Here is an 18,277-nt window from a genome sequence, read left to right on the forward strand (position 1 = left end):
CCATGAAATACTCACTTTTTTCATATATGTCAACCTCAAAGATGGGTTCACAAAGTCTTTACAACGTTTTCTGTATCCAAGAATTCGTGTCATAAAGGTGGAACTCTTGGTGGATGCATGCATGTTCTCTTGTAAAAACAGTATTTTAGAGAACTAGTCCTCTAGTTGTGAGTGTACAGATTACACCTTTGCAGTCAGCAGCACTGCCTTAGTTATATCACAAGACGAGGCAGATGTTTATGAAGGTAATTTAACTGCAATCATATGTAACTAATGTGTTGGAAAAATATCTTTGCTTTACAGTGCACAGCAAGAGTGGTTGCATATTACATAATTGCTTTATGCACACTGACATGTGGTAGTACTGGGTTCTGTTCACTGGAAGTGGTATGGTGATGTGATGTGATCATGTGTGGATGCAAAGGGGGATGGGAAAGAATGCTGCTATTTTATCTTGATTCCCAGATTCCCACATTCTTTTGTATTATAAACATTTGGTAAAACTTCTTTTAAAACTTTGTGTGCTCTTTATAAAGAGACTTGATGAGACTAGACTGTCTTTTAAAAAAGAAAGCAATTCCTTCCTGTGGAGCTGTAAGACTACAAGTCATCAGTACTCAGCTGTATAACTTAATATTTTTCATTATATATAAATACAGTACAAAGAATGCTAATTTCCAATGTTTTTTTCTGCCTTCTTACAAGAGGAAAGACTTGCTTCCTCTCCAGTGTTAGACTGAACAGAAGGGGCAAGCTTTTTGCAGATAGTTTGCTTTGAAGGAATGACTGCATTTCACTGATTTTTATTGTGGAGATCTTGAGAGTTTTTGAAAGTTGAGTGACTGAAATAAGCATTAGTCATTTCTTTCAGCAGTAGTGCTTACTATTTGCCATCCTGCAGTTCAAGTATCATTACTGAAATGCTGTCATTTAGCTGCAGATCATCAGCATGGCTCTGAAATTAGCCGTGAAATGTTTTTTTTTAATGTTCCACAGCAGCGTTTGAGCTAGTGTTTTGTGTTCTTAAATTAATTCAAACTTTTTAATTGCTTGTAAAGGAATCTGGTTTGCTTTTGAAGATCTCGACAATTCTGAGTTTAAAATGTTTTCATCTAACCCTCTTCTCTGTGCCCACTCATGAATATTCTGAAATTCTTGTTAAGTCCTAGTGCTTACAAGTGAGACTTTGTAGTGGAACGTGGAAAAGAAAAAAATAGAATTGTTGATTACTGCCTGCTCTGGTGCTATACAGTACTTCGATAATACCTATTTACAGCAGGAGAAATTAACAGATACAATAAGTACATATAATTCTTTTTCTTCCAAGAAAGCTGCACAAGCTAACTTTCATAAAACCAAAAATAGGAGTTTCGAACTTTAAGACAGGAACCACATCAAGTTTCTTATTACCATGACTTTATTAGTGTTCCCCTTGTAAAGTATTAGCTTTGAGAAAGGAAATAAACAAGAACATCCTCAGGTATGAAGTTTACACATTTTACTGTTTCAGGAGAGGGAAGAAAATTTGAAGGAAACCACTGAAAATGTAGACTGCATGAAAAAAAATAATTCTGTAGTTTTAAGTCACTGAGCACAAGTGGTGAATAGCTGTATTTTTAGAGATCAAAAGGCTGTAGCTCATTTGTATTTCTTTAAAAATGATTGGTGCATTTTAATACAGCATTGTCCATTAAAGTATTGTGTGCTGGGTTGTGATTAATTTCATATAAAGCCATATTTAATTTCTTATGTAGCAGATGGCATGCATCCAGTGCCTTGACAATTTTTCTTCTTGTTTTCACAGAGTTAAATTCACCTGATCTTGTTTGAGGTGATGCTTTGGCACGTACAAGTTACTTGACTTTTAAATTTACTGTTAAAAATAGACATCTTTTTAAATTATGTGGTATTTTTTGGCAAAAACATCTCTGATAGGGACAGTTTTTCAGATTTTCAGCAGCTTTATTTTAGATATTTGCATTAAAACTCTGTAGGTGTTGCAATGAAATTAAGGATGTTTGGCTCTCTTACTCCATTATTGCAATTAGGAATTTAGCATCATCAGTGCCAAAGGACAAAAGTGTCTCATTTGCCCTATGGGGACAGGACAGTGATAAGATGATTTTTCGTCAAGGATCATTGGGTCGTAATTAAGTTACATTCATGGCTATTGCTTTTTGAAGGATGATTGGTAAATGACAGGCTTCATGTGCTCAGTACGGACAGTGTTCGCTGGGGTTTTTTCTCCCTCTGTCAGAAAATCCTGTTGAGTCTGATAATGTAAATGTGGCATTTTATTCTGAACAAAAGAGCAGGGAAATGAGCTATCTTGTCTAATCATTCAGTTGTTTAACACCGACTTCCAGTTTAGACTCAATTGGCTGGAAAGCACTTGACATGTGAAGTTAGTGCTGTTCGGAACGCATGTTTGAGTAAATTTTAAAGTAAGTGACAGCTAAATTGTACCTAGGGAAATTACAAAGCCTTCAACACAGTTAATTTTTTGGGGAGGATTAGTTGTAATTGCAACACCAGTCTCCTTGAAGATTCCTTAGTATAGCAAATGAACAGAAAAACATTTAGCTCTTTCAAGAGCCCGTTCTCTTTTAACAGAATAATTTTTGTAAAGCTGATTGTACCTTGCTGAATTGACTTCCCTCTACACTAACATCTGCTTCAGATTTGTAGAGAGGGATTTGTTTTACCCATCTACCCTCCACCCCCACCCCAGAGAGTCCCTTTTTTCTTTCTACCTCTCTAGTGGTTTCAGGTTTGAGAGCTTTTCAATCAGTAAACCCCTTAGGTAAATTGCCACTTCACTAAAGCTTTATGCATAATGTTGCAGCACTTCATTCCAATTAAAATCAATATTTGGAGTCTTAGTTTTATCAGGCAGACTCTCTGGTTGGGAAAGTTGTTTATTACAAGTAAAAGGGTTAGCTTTAGTGCTGCCTTCTTGAAGCAAGAGGGGAGTGGCTTGCTGAAATTGAAGGGGGCTGTTATAGCCAGGCATGGTGTTTAGCCAGTCTTCTGCAAACGCTGAGACATTTGACTAGTTCTGTCTCCTTAGCTTTCTGCAAGTAAAACTGCCCATGCAAATGTTTTTGGAGGTTTGCACCCCTGGTATCTTGGACTTCATAGGCATCCCAAACAGAAAACATGAATCCAGAAACTTCTGTGATCTTAACTCTAACTCCAGTTTAGTTGAAAGATAATGCTGAACTGGGACTCCTGGGGGGTTACTTAAGGGGCAAGCATAATAAAGTCATGACTGAGGCTTCTCCTGTCATTTGAAGATAATCGTATAGCTTTGGTTTTAAGGGAACGTGTTTCGACACGGGGGGGGGAAACATACAAAGCCTTAAGTGTAATAGATATTAGCTTTGAACAAATACTGTCTGTGAGCAACTGAAAAAAAAAAACAAACAAAAAAACCTGTAGAGTCTGGCCAACAGAAAATGAGGCATGGAGCATATCTGTTCACGTTTTAAATAGGAATTTTGTGCAAACTGCCCCTGGAAGTCAGATTTTCCTATGTGGCTAAGAGTATATGGCTTTATTTCTTTTGTGACTTGATCCATATTAATTAAATAGTAATTTTGGACCAGGCTTTTAATCTAGTTGTGTAGTAAGTAATCCTTTGGTGAGATAAAAGGGTATCTGACATGCATAAGTTTGTACAGAAAGACTGCCAAAAGTTTTCAAATGCACAGTTGTTTATTAGCTTAAAATCCTGGTGCCTAAACAGAATTTTCTTAAAATGTGGAAATTCTTTTTTGTGCAGCTTTTTCTTTTTTTTTTTTTTTTTGTTTGTTAGTGAGTCATAAGAAGCAGCACACTAAAATCTTACCTGTACTTGAAGTTTGAAGCTTATAGTAGGTTTCTAATTTTCTTTCTGTTTTCCTAACAGGACTGTCTTACAAAAGTAGTTGCCGGTACATATTCAGAATTAATTGCAGGCAGTGACAATTGAGAAATAGTGCAGGTTGTTAAGTAAATCATTTTAACTCAAGTATAAGCGTAAGATTATTTTTTTTAAATAGTAGTACAAATATTTTTTGAAGAAATACATCGAAATAAGGCTGAACTTCTGTACCTCTGCTATACATTTGTTGGTTGCCAGTTTTGTTGTTGATCGGATTTATAGATGCTGTTCACTAGAAAACTCTGGATGACCAGTTGGTTGCTTGAATGCAACAGAACAAATATGTCAGATTTTGATAGATTAAAAACAAATGCCTGGTAAATGTGCGTACAAGATACTGACCTCCTTAAATGCAGAGTTATTTGGGAACCTGTGAGCTATGAGTACCAGTAACAAGTACAATATTTCCATTTTTGTAATCTTGGTCCTTTGCTGACTTTTTTCTCTGCATATACAGTATTAATGCCTCCAGAAGCATACATTTAGAGACTAGAAAACCCTTAATGCTTCTTTTTGAATGACATTCAAATTATTTGTTCATTTATTGATAGCTTTGACCTAAAAACAGTCACTTTAATCCTTTAGGAATACAGCTAAGACAATACTATGGCTGTTTGAGCATCAATCTGAAAAGCTAGATTTATCACTGAAAACTTCAATTTGAATGTATAAATGTTGTTGTGCCTCCTTAGAAATAGAGTCGTTCTCTGTAAAACTGTTTTTTTAAGATGTTAACTGAACTTGCATCTAAAGCAGGAGAAAAATACTGATTATATAAAGCTTTATATCTGTCTATGGTAACTACCATGGTATTTCTCTTTTATGACAGTAATCTAGCCTGCAACATCTACTTGCAGTTTTGAAATTAACCTGTAATTTAGTCTTCACCCCAAATGACAAAAATTCAAATGACTCCATGGGGTGCCAGAAGATGCACTGTAAACAGGGCTCAGTAAGGGGGATAAGGTAGAAATCCGTCATCTTAGGTGTATTTTCAGGACGCCAGTATCAGTGAGCAAAATGAATTCCGTGTTTTACTCAAAAAAAAAAAAAAATCAAAAAAGAGATGAGATAGTATGTAGTAATATAGATGGTTCATTCTTTGAAAAAGCAAAATGTGTGCTGCACAAGAAATCTCCGTGTGAGGAGGAGACATCTGACTTAACGTGTTTTAACAGAATAACTTAATTTGTTAAGGCTGAGATGATCGATAATAAAGTTGCTTCAGGAATGCAAAATCATCATCTCAAGTCACTTTTATTATAGCCTTTGGCTGCTTCTATTAAGTGATCTTTCCTCTTACCTTCTTCCACCACCCTGTATTTGATAGTCTTTTTGAAATCTAAAATGCGGTCTTATTGACTGTTTGTACTTATTAAATTTTGTGTGTGTCATCTTGGTTTGACTCATTTAATTGTGAATTTCTTCCTTCAAAGAGTAACTTACATGTTGTTTACCACTGTTTCAGTGGTGGTCCTCTTTTTTTTTTTTTTTTTTTTTTTTTTTATTGGTTTGTAATTCTTTGAAAAAGGGTCTGCAGCATCTGACTTAGCTCTGTTAGTTGTACAGTTCAGGATCTTAAAGGTTACATTTGTTGGTTACTTTTTACAGTTCCAAATCTGTTTGTTTTTATGGCTTTTCAGTTACTTATTATGATTAGCTGTACTTCTGAAGGCATTAATATTGTATACACAGCAGAAAAAAAGTCACCAATGGACTGAGATAACAAAAGTGGAAATATTGTACTTGTTACTGGTATTTACTGCTGAAAGGCTTGTGACTAAGTCTGCATTTAAGGAGGTCAGTATCTTATGCACTAATTTACTAGTACCATGACTCTGTGTCATGGATAGGTCAGCACAGAGTACATTTTGGTACCTCAATATATTGTTAAATTCAGTGCAAAAAAAGTACACTTTTATTACAGAAAATATGCATTGGTTTCTGACCTTTATATAGAATGGGTAAATGCTAACCCTGCAATTGTAATGGAAGAAAAGGAATGGAAATAAACCTGGTGATTTATAGCTAGTCTTTAAAGGTATGAAACAAGCATAAAGCAATCTCAAGAGCTGTGTTTAACTAGGTTGACCCTGAGGATTTCTACTGAAATAAAAATGCTGTGGAAAAATTTTAAAGAGCTTAAAAATTGAAAATGTCTAAACAGAGACGTTTGCAGGCAGTGTATTCTGCACAATATTACATACTAACAAGAAAAATGGAACTCTGGAATATAAACAAATTTCTGTGGAATTGGTATTTTGTCACAGTAACATACGACAGAATTTAAGAATTTTAATTCAAAAATTAAGTGTATCTAATGATGATGCAGAGCATTTAAACCTTTGTTTAATTTGTAATGAACAGTGATCGTGAACTCAAAAATTACACAGCAAGGAGCTTTGAGCCTAAAACTGTAATTCTGTTTTTATTTATGTGGCTATCAAGCATACATGATATTTGCTTGTAGAAAAACTTTACCCGTTATTTGAAAATATCTGGAATATTGGGGGTGGTGGGGAATAAAATACTCTTCTGTATTATAGATCTGTACATAAATTCTCCTTGAAATCTTCAAGACCAAAGTGGATTCATAATAGTCTACTCCTGCTCAGTTTTGCTATTTACTTATTTTTATTCTTTCTTTTTTTTTTTTTTTTCCATGAGGGATGACATGCCTGCTGCTCTGGAAGCTTTAATGGGCTGTTATAAGAAGCACGGGAAAATTCTTCAGCTTCATAACATCTACTGTAGACTCATAGAGAAAGGAGATGCTGATCTTCTGCAAAAAGGTTGGTTGTATGTAGTCAAGTACTGTCTGGTTATATGGAGTGCTTTCTGGAGGTTTTTCTTCCATGATAATTTATAGCATTTATGTCATCGGGAAGAACAAAATTTCATACTTTTGTGTTACTTTAAAGCATTTAAATGATGCCTAATGATTGAAAAATGGATATTGATTTTAAATGGAGAAGAATTCTATTGTTCGGGTAATACAGCAACAAGTTTTCAAAGATTAGTGTTAATACTTGTTCTATATATATATATATATCACTTCTAAAAAACAACTTTTCCACACATATGTTTCTGAAATAGTTGTGTAGTTAAGAGAACTTAAATTCACACTTGGCATAAGCCAAGGATGCCAGCATACAGTCTGTTTTGTTGAATGTAATTCAAAATGTAGTGCAGCTCAACAGAAAAACAGTTTAAGCATGCTTAACCACAAAGCTACAGCAGATTGTGCAATATGTTGTGATTGTGCCATACGCTTCAAAACGTATTTGATATATATGTGTATGTATACATTAATGTACGGAGTTTTGTGATGCTTGGAAAATAGAAAATATTAGTATTAAGAAAATTCAACATGTATATTAAAATGCTTGAATTCATTTAGTAAATCATTTTTGTTTTCTTTAGTTTCAGATTTTATAAGCAGAGAATATGGTGACATGATGGCTCTCTATGATCTCTTCTTTGCCTTCTTGCAAACAGGAAAATACAAAGAGGCTAGGAAGGTCATTGAGGTAGGATTTTAACTATAGTACTCTATTCATGCAGCCATTTAGACTCTTAATTAGAAACATTTAAAGTTTTTAACCTTTAATTAGACTTGTTCTGATTCACGTTAATAGAATTCAATCCTAATAATGAAAAAAAAAGCCTCGACCAGCTTTATTTTGTATAATTACAGTTCAGAAGAGAGACAGTCTTGTTATATATTGAAATTGTTTCCTCACGTTTTCAAATTTGCTGTTATATATCAAAATGATATTTGCATATTAAATATCGGATTGTGGAACAATTAAATTAAACTGGCATTCCTGGGTGTAAAGTTGCTAATCCTCTTTCCGAAGGAATTCTTTGTTCTTAAAAGCACTGGAATTTAATTTGCTGCAGACCATGCTCAGATTTATTTGTAATGCTTGTCTACAAGTTAATCAGCCAAACAAGAGCTGTCTGCTACTGTTTGGCATTTAATTTAGCATTTCTTCTCTCTCTCTTTCTCTCTCTTTCTCTCTCTCGTTCTCTCTCTTTCAGGGTAGTAAGCAGCTTATAGGAAGTGGTAGGTGACAAACTTGGTCTATTTAGGATTAGTATATTTTATCTAGACTTGATTGAAATTGTGCTTACTGAAATTGATAAGTCAAAGGGGCAGCTGCAGAGTCTGCCCAGATTGTGATTATTTTTCTTCTTAGCACAGTTGTATGTTGTTAAAATGCTGCATAAGTTTACAAGTTAATGTGTAAGAGGGGAGGGATCTTGCAGAAAAAGTGATACTCAGTCCTTATCTTTTTTGTATTATGTATGTAACTGTAACCTATTTTTTCTGTTTTTTTTTTTCCTTCCTAAGATAAAACTTGCCTTTTTTTTCTAGTTCTGTTAAAATATTTGAGATACCAGTTATCCTTACTTGAATTACTATCCAATAGAAATCGTTCTTTTAAAAAATCTGTTAACTGAAGGTCTGCTCTGTGATAGAACAATACTACTGCTTTGAGGACAGAAGTGCTGAGCATCCTTTGAAAACAAATATTTTTGCTCAGGGATGGTCTTTTGGAGCTTAATCTAATAATAAAGAAGAACTGAAATATCGGTATCTAACAAGACAGTGAGGAGTTGAGTTCTTTTGATAGTGATTAAAGCATATAGGATGTACAAATCTCAGAACTGGAAGTAAGAGTTTCTTAGACTTCTGTATTTAATTTCTCAACACTTCTATTGATGGCTACAGTTCAGCATTCGTGAATTGGATAGTAAGCAAATGAACAAATTATTATCAAATTAGAATAATTTAATAATTATTTTCAAATTATTATTTGAAATTGTTGTTTTAATAGGTGCCAATTTTATCTCTGCATATATTCAGTATTTGGTGTTGAATTGTCAAGTGTCAGTAACCACAGAGAGACATAAGTGTGAATCTGAGCACCTGGTATCTGGAGATGAAATGGAACTTCTCCCGTCTCTTTAGGCTCTTTAGAGTAGGATTTCCTGCTCTTACCTAGCTTCCACGAAGTATGAATTTCATCTTTGTATATGTTGTTGAGGAACAAAAAAAGGTTTAAATTTTTTAGGAATACAGAAATTTAGCTATGCATGTGATTTACCAGTGAATCAAGGGGCACAAAATCAATCACTGTATCAGGTGTTATTTTTAGGTATTTTTATGTAAGAATAATTTAGGTATTTTCCAAGACTTCTTTTCTTCAAGGGAAAAAAAGTCTTAATTCATATCTTGCTGGGGAAGAAACTAGTTTTAGTCCATCAACAAGTTACTGTTCGCTTTTTTTGTTTTGTTGTGAAGTCGAAGCCATGCTGTGTATAATGTGGAAGATGGAGTACTGGCTGTATGTATATCATTTTCTCCAGCAGTGTTTTTTGCAGCTAAATTTCTTCTCTTGCTGGCCATCTCAGATAGTTTTTCTATTTTCATTTCCTGTTGAAGAAACATTCAGTAAAGGTCGATCAAATTTGGGGTCACTTGATCTTTAGAGAAGTAGTTGCATGTTAGACATCTATTGCCTGTCAGTGTACACTTTATCATGTACTGCTGATTATAGTGATCAATTCATTTTAGTGGTATCATTTGTTATTGTAGTATCTGAAGAATTAATAAAGAGTATCTAAAAAGGTATGAATGAAAACGGGAAAAAAAATATCTATAGGCGCTAAGGAAATGAAGACTCCGGAGGTTATGGTCTTATAAATGGGGTTCTTTCTATTGGAGACCACTGCCTCAGCTTTCTCTTGTTACTTTTAGAAATCAGAGATCTGTTGGATGCTCCTGTGAAAGTGGCAACTGCTGCTTTGAAAAAATTGCAACTCAAAACCCTAGGAAAAGAAAATAACTCTTAAATCTCAATCTCTGGTAAAATACAGCTGAATGACAATAGTGGAAAAAGAAGGGGAAGATTTGGGTGCGGTTCTTTTTTTTTTTAAAAAAAAAAAAAAGGTGGGGGGGTCAGTTGTGTATGTACATAATCTGGTAACAAAAATGTGCATGCAGAGATAAATATATATATATATATATTTATATATTTATATATATATATATATAAAAGCTCATGTTAAGGGATGTTGCCATAGCAAGAAAGCTCAAAGCTCTGGGGCACAGCTCCTTGTTGGTAGGGCAGGAAGACTAAGTAGAGAATGATAGCATAAAAGACAACTAAAGAATAATCAGTGTGACCAAAGAATGTGCCTGACTAATACCAGACCAAGTAAATTGCAGCGCATAGTTTGGTGCTGTGATTCTCTCTTTGAGGCAATAAAAGAGAAGACTTGAGGCAGAAGGGCCAATACCACTAGGTTCTGAGGCTTCATAGCGTGGTTGGTAAGCTAACAGTTTGTAGTGTTGCTAGACTCTGGTTAAGGTTTTGAAGTCTATTCTCATTTGTTTTGTGGCAGGTAGCTAGACAGAAAGCCTCTTTCAGAGATCAGACCTTCTAATGAGGTAGCTTCAGTTTCTCTGCAAAGGGAAGGTGTGCTTTGTTTTAGCCATGTCTGGTGATCACAGAGTGCAGGTAGAAGGATGTACTGGGAGATGCTCTTTTACCTCATGCTGGGAAGTTCTACTGTTGGGTTCATCACAGCGTGATTTAGTCTTCGGTTCTTAAGTATGCATCATCTGATGTGTCAGATTTTGCCATGAGTCCTTCAGAAGTGATCATATCAAAACAGACCTTGGTACCCCTCTCTTCTTGTCCCTTACCATGAAGTCACCTACTAGCTTGCTTTCCTTTGGAGGAGCATCATCATCAATTACACCATTGTAGCCCTAGTTATATAGAACTTCTTCCCTTACTTGTAAAGGCTGTTTAGTTGCCTTTTTGACTTTGATTTTTTCTCTTTTTTTTTTTTCTCATAAAAAAGAGATGATTAAGTAAATAATTTTTTACTTTTAATACATGATACTTAAAGACTAAAAGAAACATGAATTTTCCAGTAAAAGGGATTCAGACACAATTACCTTCTAGAACAGTTTTTTTTTTTTACTTGTTTTCTAAAATGTTGTCTCATTTTGATAATATCTAATTGAATTTTCTCATGGAGGGTCATCTTCATACATGTTGTTCCATTGTTTCAGGTAGTAGAACTGAGAGTCTGGAAGAGTTGCATGGCCTGGTATTCTTTAAGTGCAGCATTTAAGTGGCGAGAGTATTTTCTAGAGCCTACTCCCCAGAATCCCTTTCAATCCATAGCTGCTTACCTCCTGTAAGAACTGGAAAATCTGAATTCCCTTGTTTTTACTCAGTTGTCAGCTGCCACTGTTGCTGTTTTATTAAACTTGATCTAGCTGATGGTTGAGAGCTGGACTGATGTGAGAGTCATCCAGGAGAGAGGTGAGATGAAAAGGGAAGTTTACACCACCTTCAAGGAACCTGCTTCCTTCCCCCCACCCCCTTCACTCTGTTATTTTCCTTGCATGGTGCATGGAGACTTAAAAATTAATTAGCTAAACAGTTATAGTTGTTCTTTGTCACTTGGGATCAATTTTAGCTGTTCAGTCATTTCTGAAGTTTTACAGTAAGATCTGTAGTTCACCTGTGTGATGGTTGAGTGTTTCTAGACTTGCACTTTTTCCTTCATTTATTATACATGCTGAATGCTATTATCAAAATAGTCTCTGAATCTGTGTGTGAAGTCATGCCCATGATCTAGACTACCCACTTGGCTCTTTGTGGTAGACTCGCAAGACTTGTACATGAGTAAGCACTGTAACAGTCCTGTAGCAGAGCTCCAAGGAAGCTGTTCTTTAAATCTGCTTTGCAAAAGCAGGCTTAGTTCATGACATTTACAAAGTAAAAATGAACATTTTACACCTATGGCTGATACATGCACAGTTTTAAACCATTTTCCAGTTGAAATCAGACTCAGATTTACAGGTCAATTTTTGTTACTGTTAAGTAACAAAATAGAAGGCAAAATAACTATGTCAGGTTTATATATCAAGTCTGTCTTTAAAACAAACAAACAAACAAAAAAATAAACCTTACCACAACCAAAAACAATAAAACCACCACCACCACCAATGTAAATTATTATCAGAATCTAAGAGGAAGAATTCAAAAGAATAAAGCACATGAAAGCATTAATGAGTGTTAATCTTAAATTATTAATGATTTTTTCATTGCTTGAAATGGAAGAGTCAATCAATTCCTCTTTACTCTTTAAGTAAATTTTAATCTTTTGTGATGAAACGGTTAAAGCAATTTGATCTGATCTTATACACTTCATAAAAATGTAAATATAGTGGTAGCTAGTACTTGGCAGTATGTTGCAAACATAAACCAAAACATCAGTAGGCTTTTACACTGAAAATGACACAGGCAGCATTGCTAACAGCATCTGTGTTAAGGTATGTTAATATGGTAAAACATTGTACATGCATGCACCCGAAGCTTCACGCTATCGTGACTGGCAATATTTTTCTAAAATTTCCTTTCCTTGTCTTTTCAGATATTCCTGTCTATTGTTTTAGATAGCTCTTCCATTAAAGGAGACACTTGAAAAAGTATATAAAATTTAAAGCATCTTGGAGCTGTTATTCATTTTCTGTAGATTCTCCCATGAATCAAACATCCCAGTATCTTCTATATAAAAATGTCAGCATTGTTATACACAACTTTTTAGATTATTTTTTTCAAGAGCACCTGACTGTTCTTTATGACTTATCTATATGCTGTTATCTAATGACTTGTACGGTTTTGTTTTCAATAAGGTGAACAAAAATGGTTCATAAACTAATTTTTGATAAACATACAGATATTACCTCTTGTGGAATATTTAAAAAATTATATATATATATAATATATTATATATATAATATATATATATTATATCTCCAGAGTACTCTTAAATCTTCTTTCATTTTTCTTTGCTTGTACAAGTCCAGTGGAAAATGTTGTTCAGAATACTGGCGTTCCTACTGCTTCAGTGTAGTTAAGAAATGTTCATTTCCTAAGGGAAATAACCTATAAACTTGGTTTCTTCTTTTTCTAGATCTTCCTGGGAAATAACATGCATATTAGTGTGTACTTAATACTAGTTTTCTGTTAGTACTGCTCTGTAATGATAAAATGTATTTTCCTAAACTGCATTCCTTTGGACAGCGAAATACTTTTTTTTTTTTTTTTTTTTAATATGATACCTTGATACCTTTGAAATGGGTATCAGATCACTGGCATTTTTAGGTACTTATAGCCTCTTCCAGTAAGTTGGTAGAGATATTTTAATTTTTTTCTTGACAAATAATTCTTGAAGTCATTCTAAATTAATGCACTAGCTCATGCGATTTAAAACAGTTCCTTTAATAAAACAGTAAAAGCTCTTGTTTCTACTCTGTAGTTCTACTGCAAATGAAGGCTGAGAGGATTACTGTATTTAGGAGATAGGGAAAGATCACAGAACCGTATGGCAGAATTTTTAATAGAAAACTAACCTGCACAAGTTTGCTATCACAGGAGGGAACTCCCTTGAAAATGTCAATGCAGAGTGTATGGCTTCAGAACTCCTTTTACTAGATTTTGTGTGGAGTTCTCACTCACCTACCCTTATATTAAATATATCATGTATACTTAATAGGTGGATGTATTACACCATCTCTTGTGTATCAAGATGTTTATGTGAAGAACTGAAGAACAAGTATATATGAAATATCTTTAATGATATGTATTTATGGTACCAATACATACAAGATAAGGTATTTGTTGCTGAAATTCAAGACCTGACAAAAGAACTATTTTAGGTGAGTTTAGTGTACAGGAATATATCTATCAACAGATGTCAAGTTAATTTAGGAGGTAAATAGATTTAAGCAAAGAATTGTGACATCCACTGTCAGCAGACCTTGAGATACCAGTTGCCATTGGATTTAATCTACCATAAAAACAATGATAATATTTCTACTTGATATTGAGAGATTACAACCTTCTTTCATCCAGATTGCTTTTTATAAGAATCTACATCAGAAAATTGAGTCTTGCTGATTTTATGCCAGCAATAAAAACAAAAGAAGAAAACAAACAATAAATCAACAACTACTGGGAGAAGATGCTTTCTTGATTTGTCACAGCAGGATTTTTTTTTTTTTTAATGTATGGTTTAATGATGGTTACCTCTAGTGTCTAAATTTACCTACAAAAATGTATGTTTGGTCTGCTTATGAAAAAGAGCAGTGGTGATTAGAACAAAATTTAAATGTCTGTGAATGTGTAATGCAAATTGTGTTAGGTACTTAGAGATACGGTGGTCTGAGATGGAGTAGTTTGTAGGGGGTGTAATAGCTTTTATTAGAGTAACTGTATACAGCTGGGAGGGAGGAGAAAGGATGAAGAGCTTTTAGACACACAAGCCCTATAATTACAAGAAAAGATTATTTTTTTTCTTATTATTGAGTCCTATTAGTCTAATAAGAGCATTATTTCTACTTATGAAACTGGATTCTGATACAGCTATTATTGAAGCTGGATTTTGTACCCATGAATGTGTGCATGTGTTAATTAAAAAAAAAAGTGCTTACTAGATCAGTGCATGCTACTCAAAATGTCTTACTTTCTTCTAAGAAATTAATATTTAAATGAATATATCCCCAATAAATAAATTTAATTCATTGATTCTAGTGGAAAAACGGAAGTGTTGACTAATGAATAAATTCATTCCAGAGAGGTAGAAAATACTGTGTTTAGAATGTGGGATCATGGCAAGAGATGTAAATCCTTCCTTGGGTCCAGGGATTGTGTTAGAGAGAAAATACTGCTACCCAGACACTAGTGGTGTCTGGGTTCATCATGCAGTGTAAAACCATATTACAGTGCAAAGAAAGCAAATTTTTGCTGTTTTCAGTCTAGAACAGCCTAGAGGATGGATTTTAGAGCAGGGTCTTTGCAGATTTTTGATGTCTTCTTTCAGCATGATTATTGTTGTGAAGTTGTTACTCTAATGAGTTTTTGTAGCAGTACTTTACTACATAGTTTCACTTGGAAATCTCATTGATAAATGTGGGCTATTCCAACAGCATACATAGCATTAAACATACATAGCATCAGTCTATGTTGTCAGGAGTAAGAAAAAAATTTACAACTTCAGCATTGTTTTTCTTCTGGTATTTACAGAAAATAATTTTGCATCTCAATGTCTGCCTAGCACAAAGCAGGATATATTCCTGTTTCAAGAGAAAGAAATAAAATTGAGTATTTACTCAGTAGGTACTAATTGTGTTGGTTAAGTCGGCAAGAACTGACAGAAGCTTTGTGGCAAATACATATTTAAGAAAAAAGTGATAATATATACACAATAGTTGGGTAGTTTTTGAAGGCATAATTTTAAGTGAGGCAACTCAAAATTTTCAAAACTACTGCAACAGAATGCTTAACCTAGTCATTGAACATTGAAGTAGTCATACTGAAGGTACAGATTTAATTTAAATTCAAGTTTTCACACAGTTAACCCTCCCCAAAAATTTGTGCAAGTGTGAGGATATTTTAGATCAGCTTCTCATCAAAGAAATCAGTATTATGTGTTAGGATGTATTTAGCCATGTTATTTATTTCTGGGTAAAATTGTTTACAAAGAACAAAAGCAATTACTTCTTTTGTAGAGAAAACCTGTCTTAATTAGAGCAGTTCTCAAGGTTTTCTTTTGTTTAGAAAGAATAAAGTAAATGAGGATCTCTTTCTGTACCATCACCAAAGAATTATTTATTTGAAATACAGAGGAGCTGAATTTCTTTCCAAGTGGAAGGAGCTGGTACAAAAAAAGTATTACTTTGCCTGCCATAGATGGGCCTAGCTCTAATGCTGTCCTTGTAGTAAAATAGCTTAAAGAAGAGCAGAGCTAGAGAAGTAATGTATTTTATCTGATATGATTGTAATAGGAATGATGCTTTTTGATGCACAAATTATTTTTAGATTCCTCAGTCTTTAAAGCAGCTTCTTTTATAAGCTTCTGGACTATTGTGTAGAAGTTCATATGTTCAGAACCAACAATTAAATCAGATTTATTTTTAATATAAATGTTTTAATTGATGTATTTTTGCAAAACTAATGCATTGTAATTTGAAGAAGGAGCATTTAAAAAGATGGAAAAAAAATTAAGTTTACTTTAACCATTTCATCTATCAATGGGACCTTGATGGCTACGAAGGGTACAAAAACTCGAAAATATTCTTTTACCATTCTGGTCGGGCAATACACTCACTGCTTACTAAAAGTGAGGAATTTTGCTAAGAGTTTTCACATAAGGAAAGACTCAAACGTAGTATACAGTGTTTACACTGTAAAAATAATAAAAAAAAATAATCTTCAAATAAGTTGCTGTGCAAAGATATCCTAGGCTTCACTGAAGCTGCATGGAATTTGTGCGATTTCATAGGCACTTTTGTGGAATCAGGGAAAAAAATCTGCTTTTAAATCAAGAATTTCCTATCAACTGTGCTGTTTCACTAAGGCTTATGTTAGAGAGAGCTGTTAGAAATGACATACATCGCTTCTCATAGCTGTCTGTTTAAGGCTGTCTCTCCAGAGAAGTAACGTGACTTCTTGCAAGACATTTCTTTGGCATCTAAATCTCAGTAACTGGTTCTGGTACTGGTAACATAAGTCTGTTTCGGCTGTTGATGTAACTCATTGTGAAGCATTTTTCTTCCTTAGCAGCGTTAGCTGTCTCTTATTACTGGCTTTTTCAGCTGCAAAGAGAAGGATGAATGGATCTACCTGTCCAAAAAATACTGTCAGAAAGCACAATGTAGATAAGGTTTATACATTGTGTCTGTTTCTTTCCAGTATTCCTGGTAATAGTTGGATGGGTGATTACTGTAGAACTGTTTCTCTAAGAAAAGATAGAACATAAGGAAAAAAACACAAGAGTTGAGAATAATATATAGATCATTTGAAAAGGGTAGGGTTAAGCAGAGGTAAACGTGAATGTTTAAAATCAGTGTTACTCACAGTGAATTGTAGATTGATAGAGTTCTTTAGGTTGGAAGAGACCTCTAAGATCCTCTAGTCCAACTTTTAACCTAGCAAAAGTAAAGTTACACTGTGCAAGGCTAGAATAAGTTTTCAAGGAGATACCTAGGATTTGTAGCACTTGTTTTGCCAAGCATCGTGCACAGCAGTAGTTCGTGGAGGTGTGGTGTTGGAAGGTTAAGACAGTAATTCGTCTCTTTTATGTTATGAGTATGCCAAATCAAAACGCTTTTGATGACTTTCAAATAGTTGTGCATTCGAAGCCAGCTGTAGCAAAAGAGAGACCATTCTGGGATGTTCTCAACACCTAAGTTTTTTGAAAGTGTTCCTCTTTGAAGAGTGCCACAGGATGTTTTCTGTCTGTCTCTACATGATTTTTTTTTTTTGCTGTTGTTTTTTCATTATGTAAGTTTTGTCTTGAAAGAGAATAAGGTTGTTTCAGGCAAGTAGAAAAGTGTATGTTTTATGCATCTCTTCTGTAAACTATTTGGCTTTTTTTTTAAAGGTTTTCAAAAAAAAGATAGTATTGGTCTATTATCCGTAATAATACAGAACACAAATGTAGACAAAACTTGAATGTTTTTATCATTCTCTAAAGGTGTGGGAAAGCGTTGAATAGAATCTTCTCTGACAGGTCAGGATTTCACCACATAACCGGTTTTCTTTCAGCTGTAATAGGTAGAAGTTAGTTCAACTAAAAATGTTAGTACAGGAAAGAATTTCTGGTGATTGGACCCCTTCAGTCACCTGTCTAAGATGACTGTTTCTAATGGACAACTGAGATGTTTTCTGTTTAGGATTGTTGCATTCACATGATCCTTGAACACTTCTTGTCAATAGTTTTTTCTAAAGATGCATTAGGTTCTTTCCCATTCTGGTTAGTTTTCCTTTCTATCTGTGAAGGCATAGAATCAGTGAAAAAAATAGTGCAGGGTTGTATGTAAAGTATTAAAAAAATAGGTGATCAAAAATAAGAGATGTGAGTAGTTAGGGGAGGATGTCTTAAACTGGAAAAGAAACAGTGGAACGGGGAATTATTACATATATCACTCAAGCATCTGTGAAATGAAGAGGGTAAAGGGTAATCAACTGTACGGTGTCCCCCAATACAAAATTAAGGGGGCTCCAAATGAAGCCCATAGAAGCTAGTCTGAAAACAAGTAAAAAGTGGTGGTACTTCATTTTTTTTGTAGGAGGTAGTTGAGGCAACCCTTTGCCAGAAGCTGTTATGAATGATAAACCTCTCTGTGTTCAGAGACAATCAGAGAAGTTCATGGAAGACAAATCATTTGCTATAGAAAGTCTGACCCACTGAACCCCAAATAGCTGGAGAATGGAGGGGCACTGAGGGGAATGTATTGCTGGGTTTTCTCTCACT

At 34.4% G+C, this 18,277-nt stretch overlaps 1 protein-coding gene across 1 annotated transcript in view; it reads left to right on the top strand.

Moving 5' to 3' along the window:
* Window positions 1–18,277, top strand: part of LRPPRC (leucine rich pentatricopeptide repeat containing) — a 91,310-nt gene that overhangs the window by 42,236 nt on the left and 30,797 nt on the right. The window contains exons 24-25 of the mRNA XM_084284540.1: window positions 6,593–6,717; window positions 7,349–7,455. Of these exons, the coding sequence (XP_084140666.1) occupies window positions 6,593–6,717; window positions 7,349–7,455 (232 nt within the window). The remainder of the gene's footprint in view (window positions 1–6,592; window positions 6,718–7,348; window positions 7,456–18,277) is intronic.

This window comes from Netta rufina (genome assembly GCF_964035555.1).
Source record: "Netta rufina genome assembly, chromosome: 3".
Classification (NCBI taxonomy): Eukaryota; Metazoa; Chordata; class Aves; order Anseriformes; family Anatidae; genus Netta; species Netta rufina.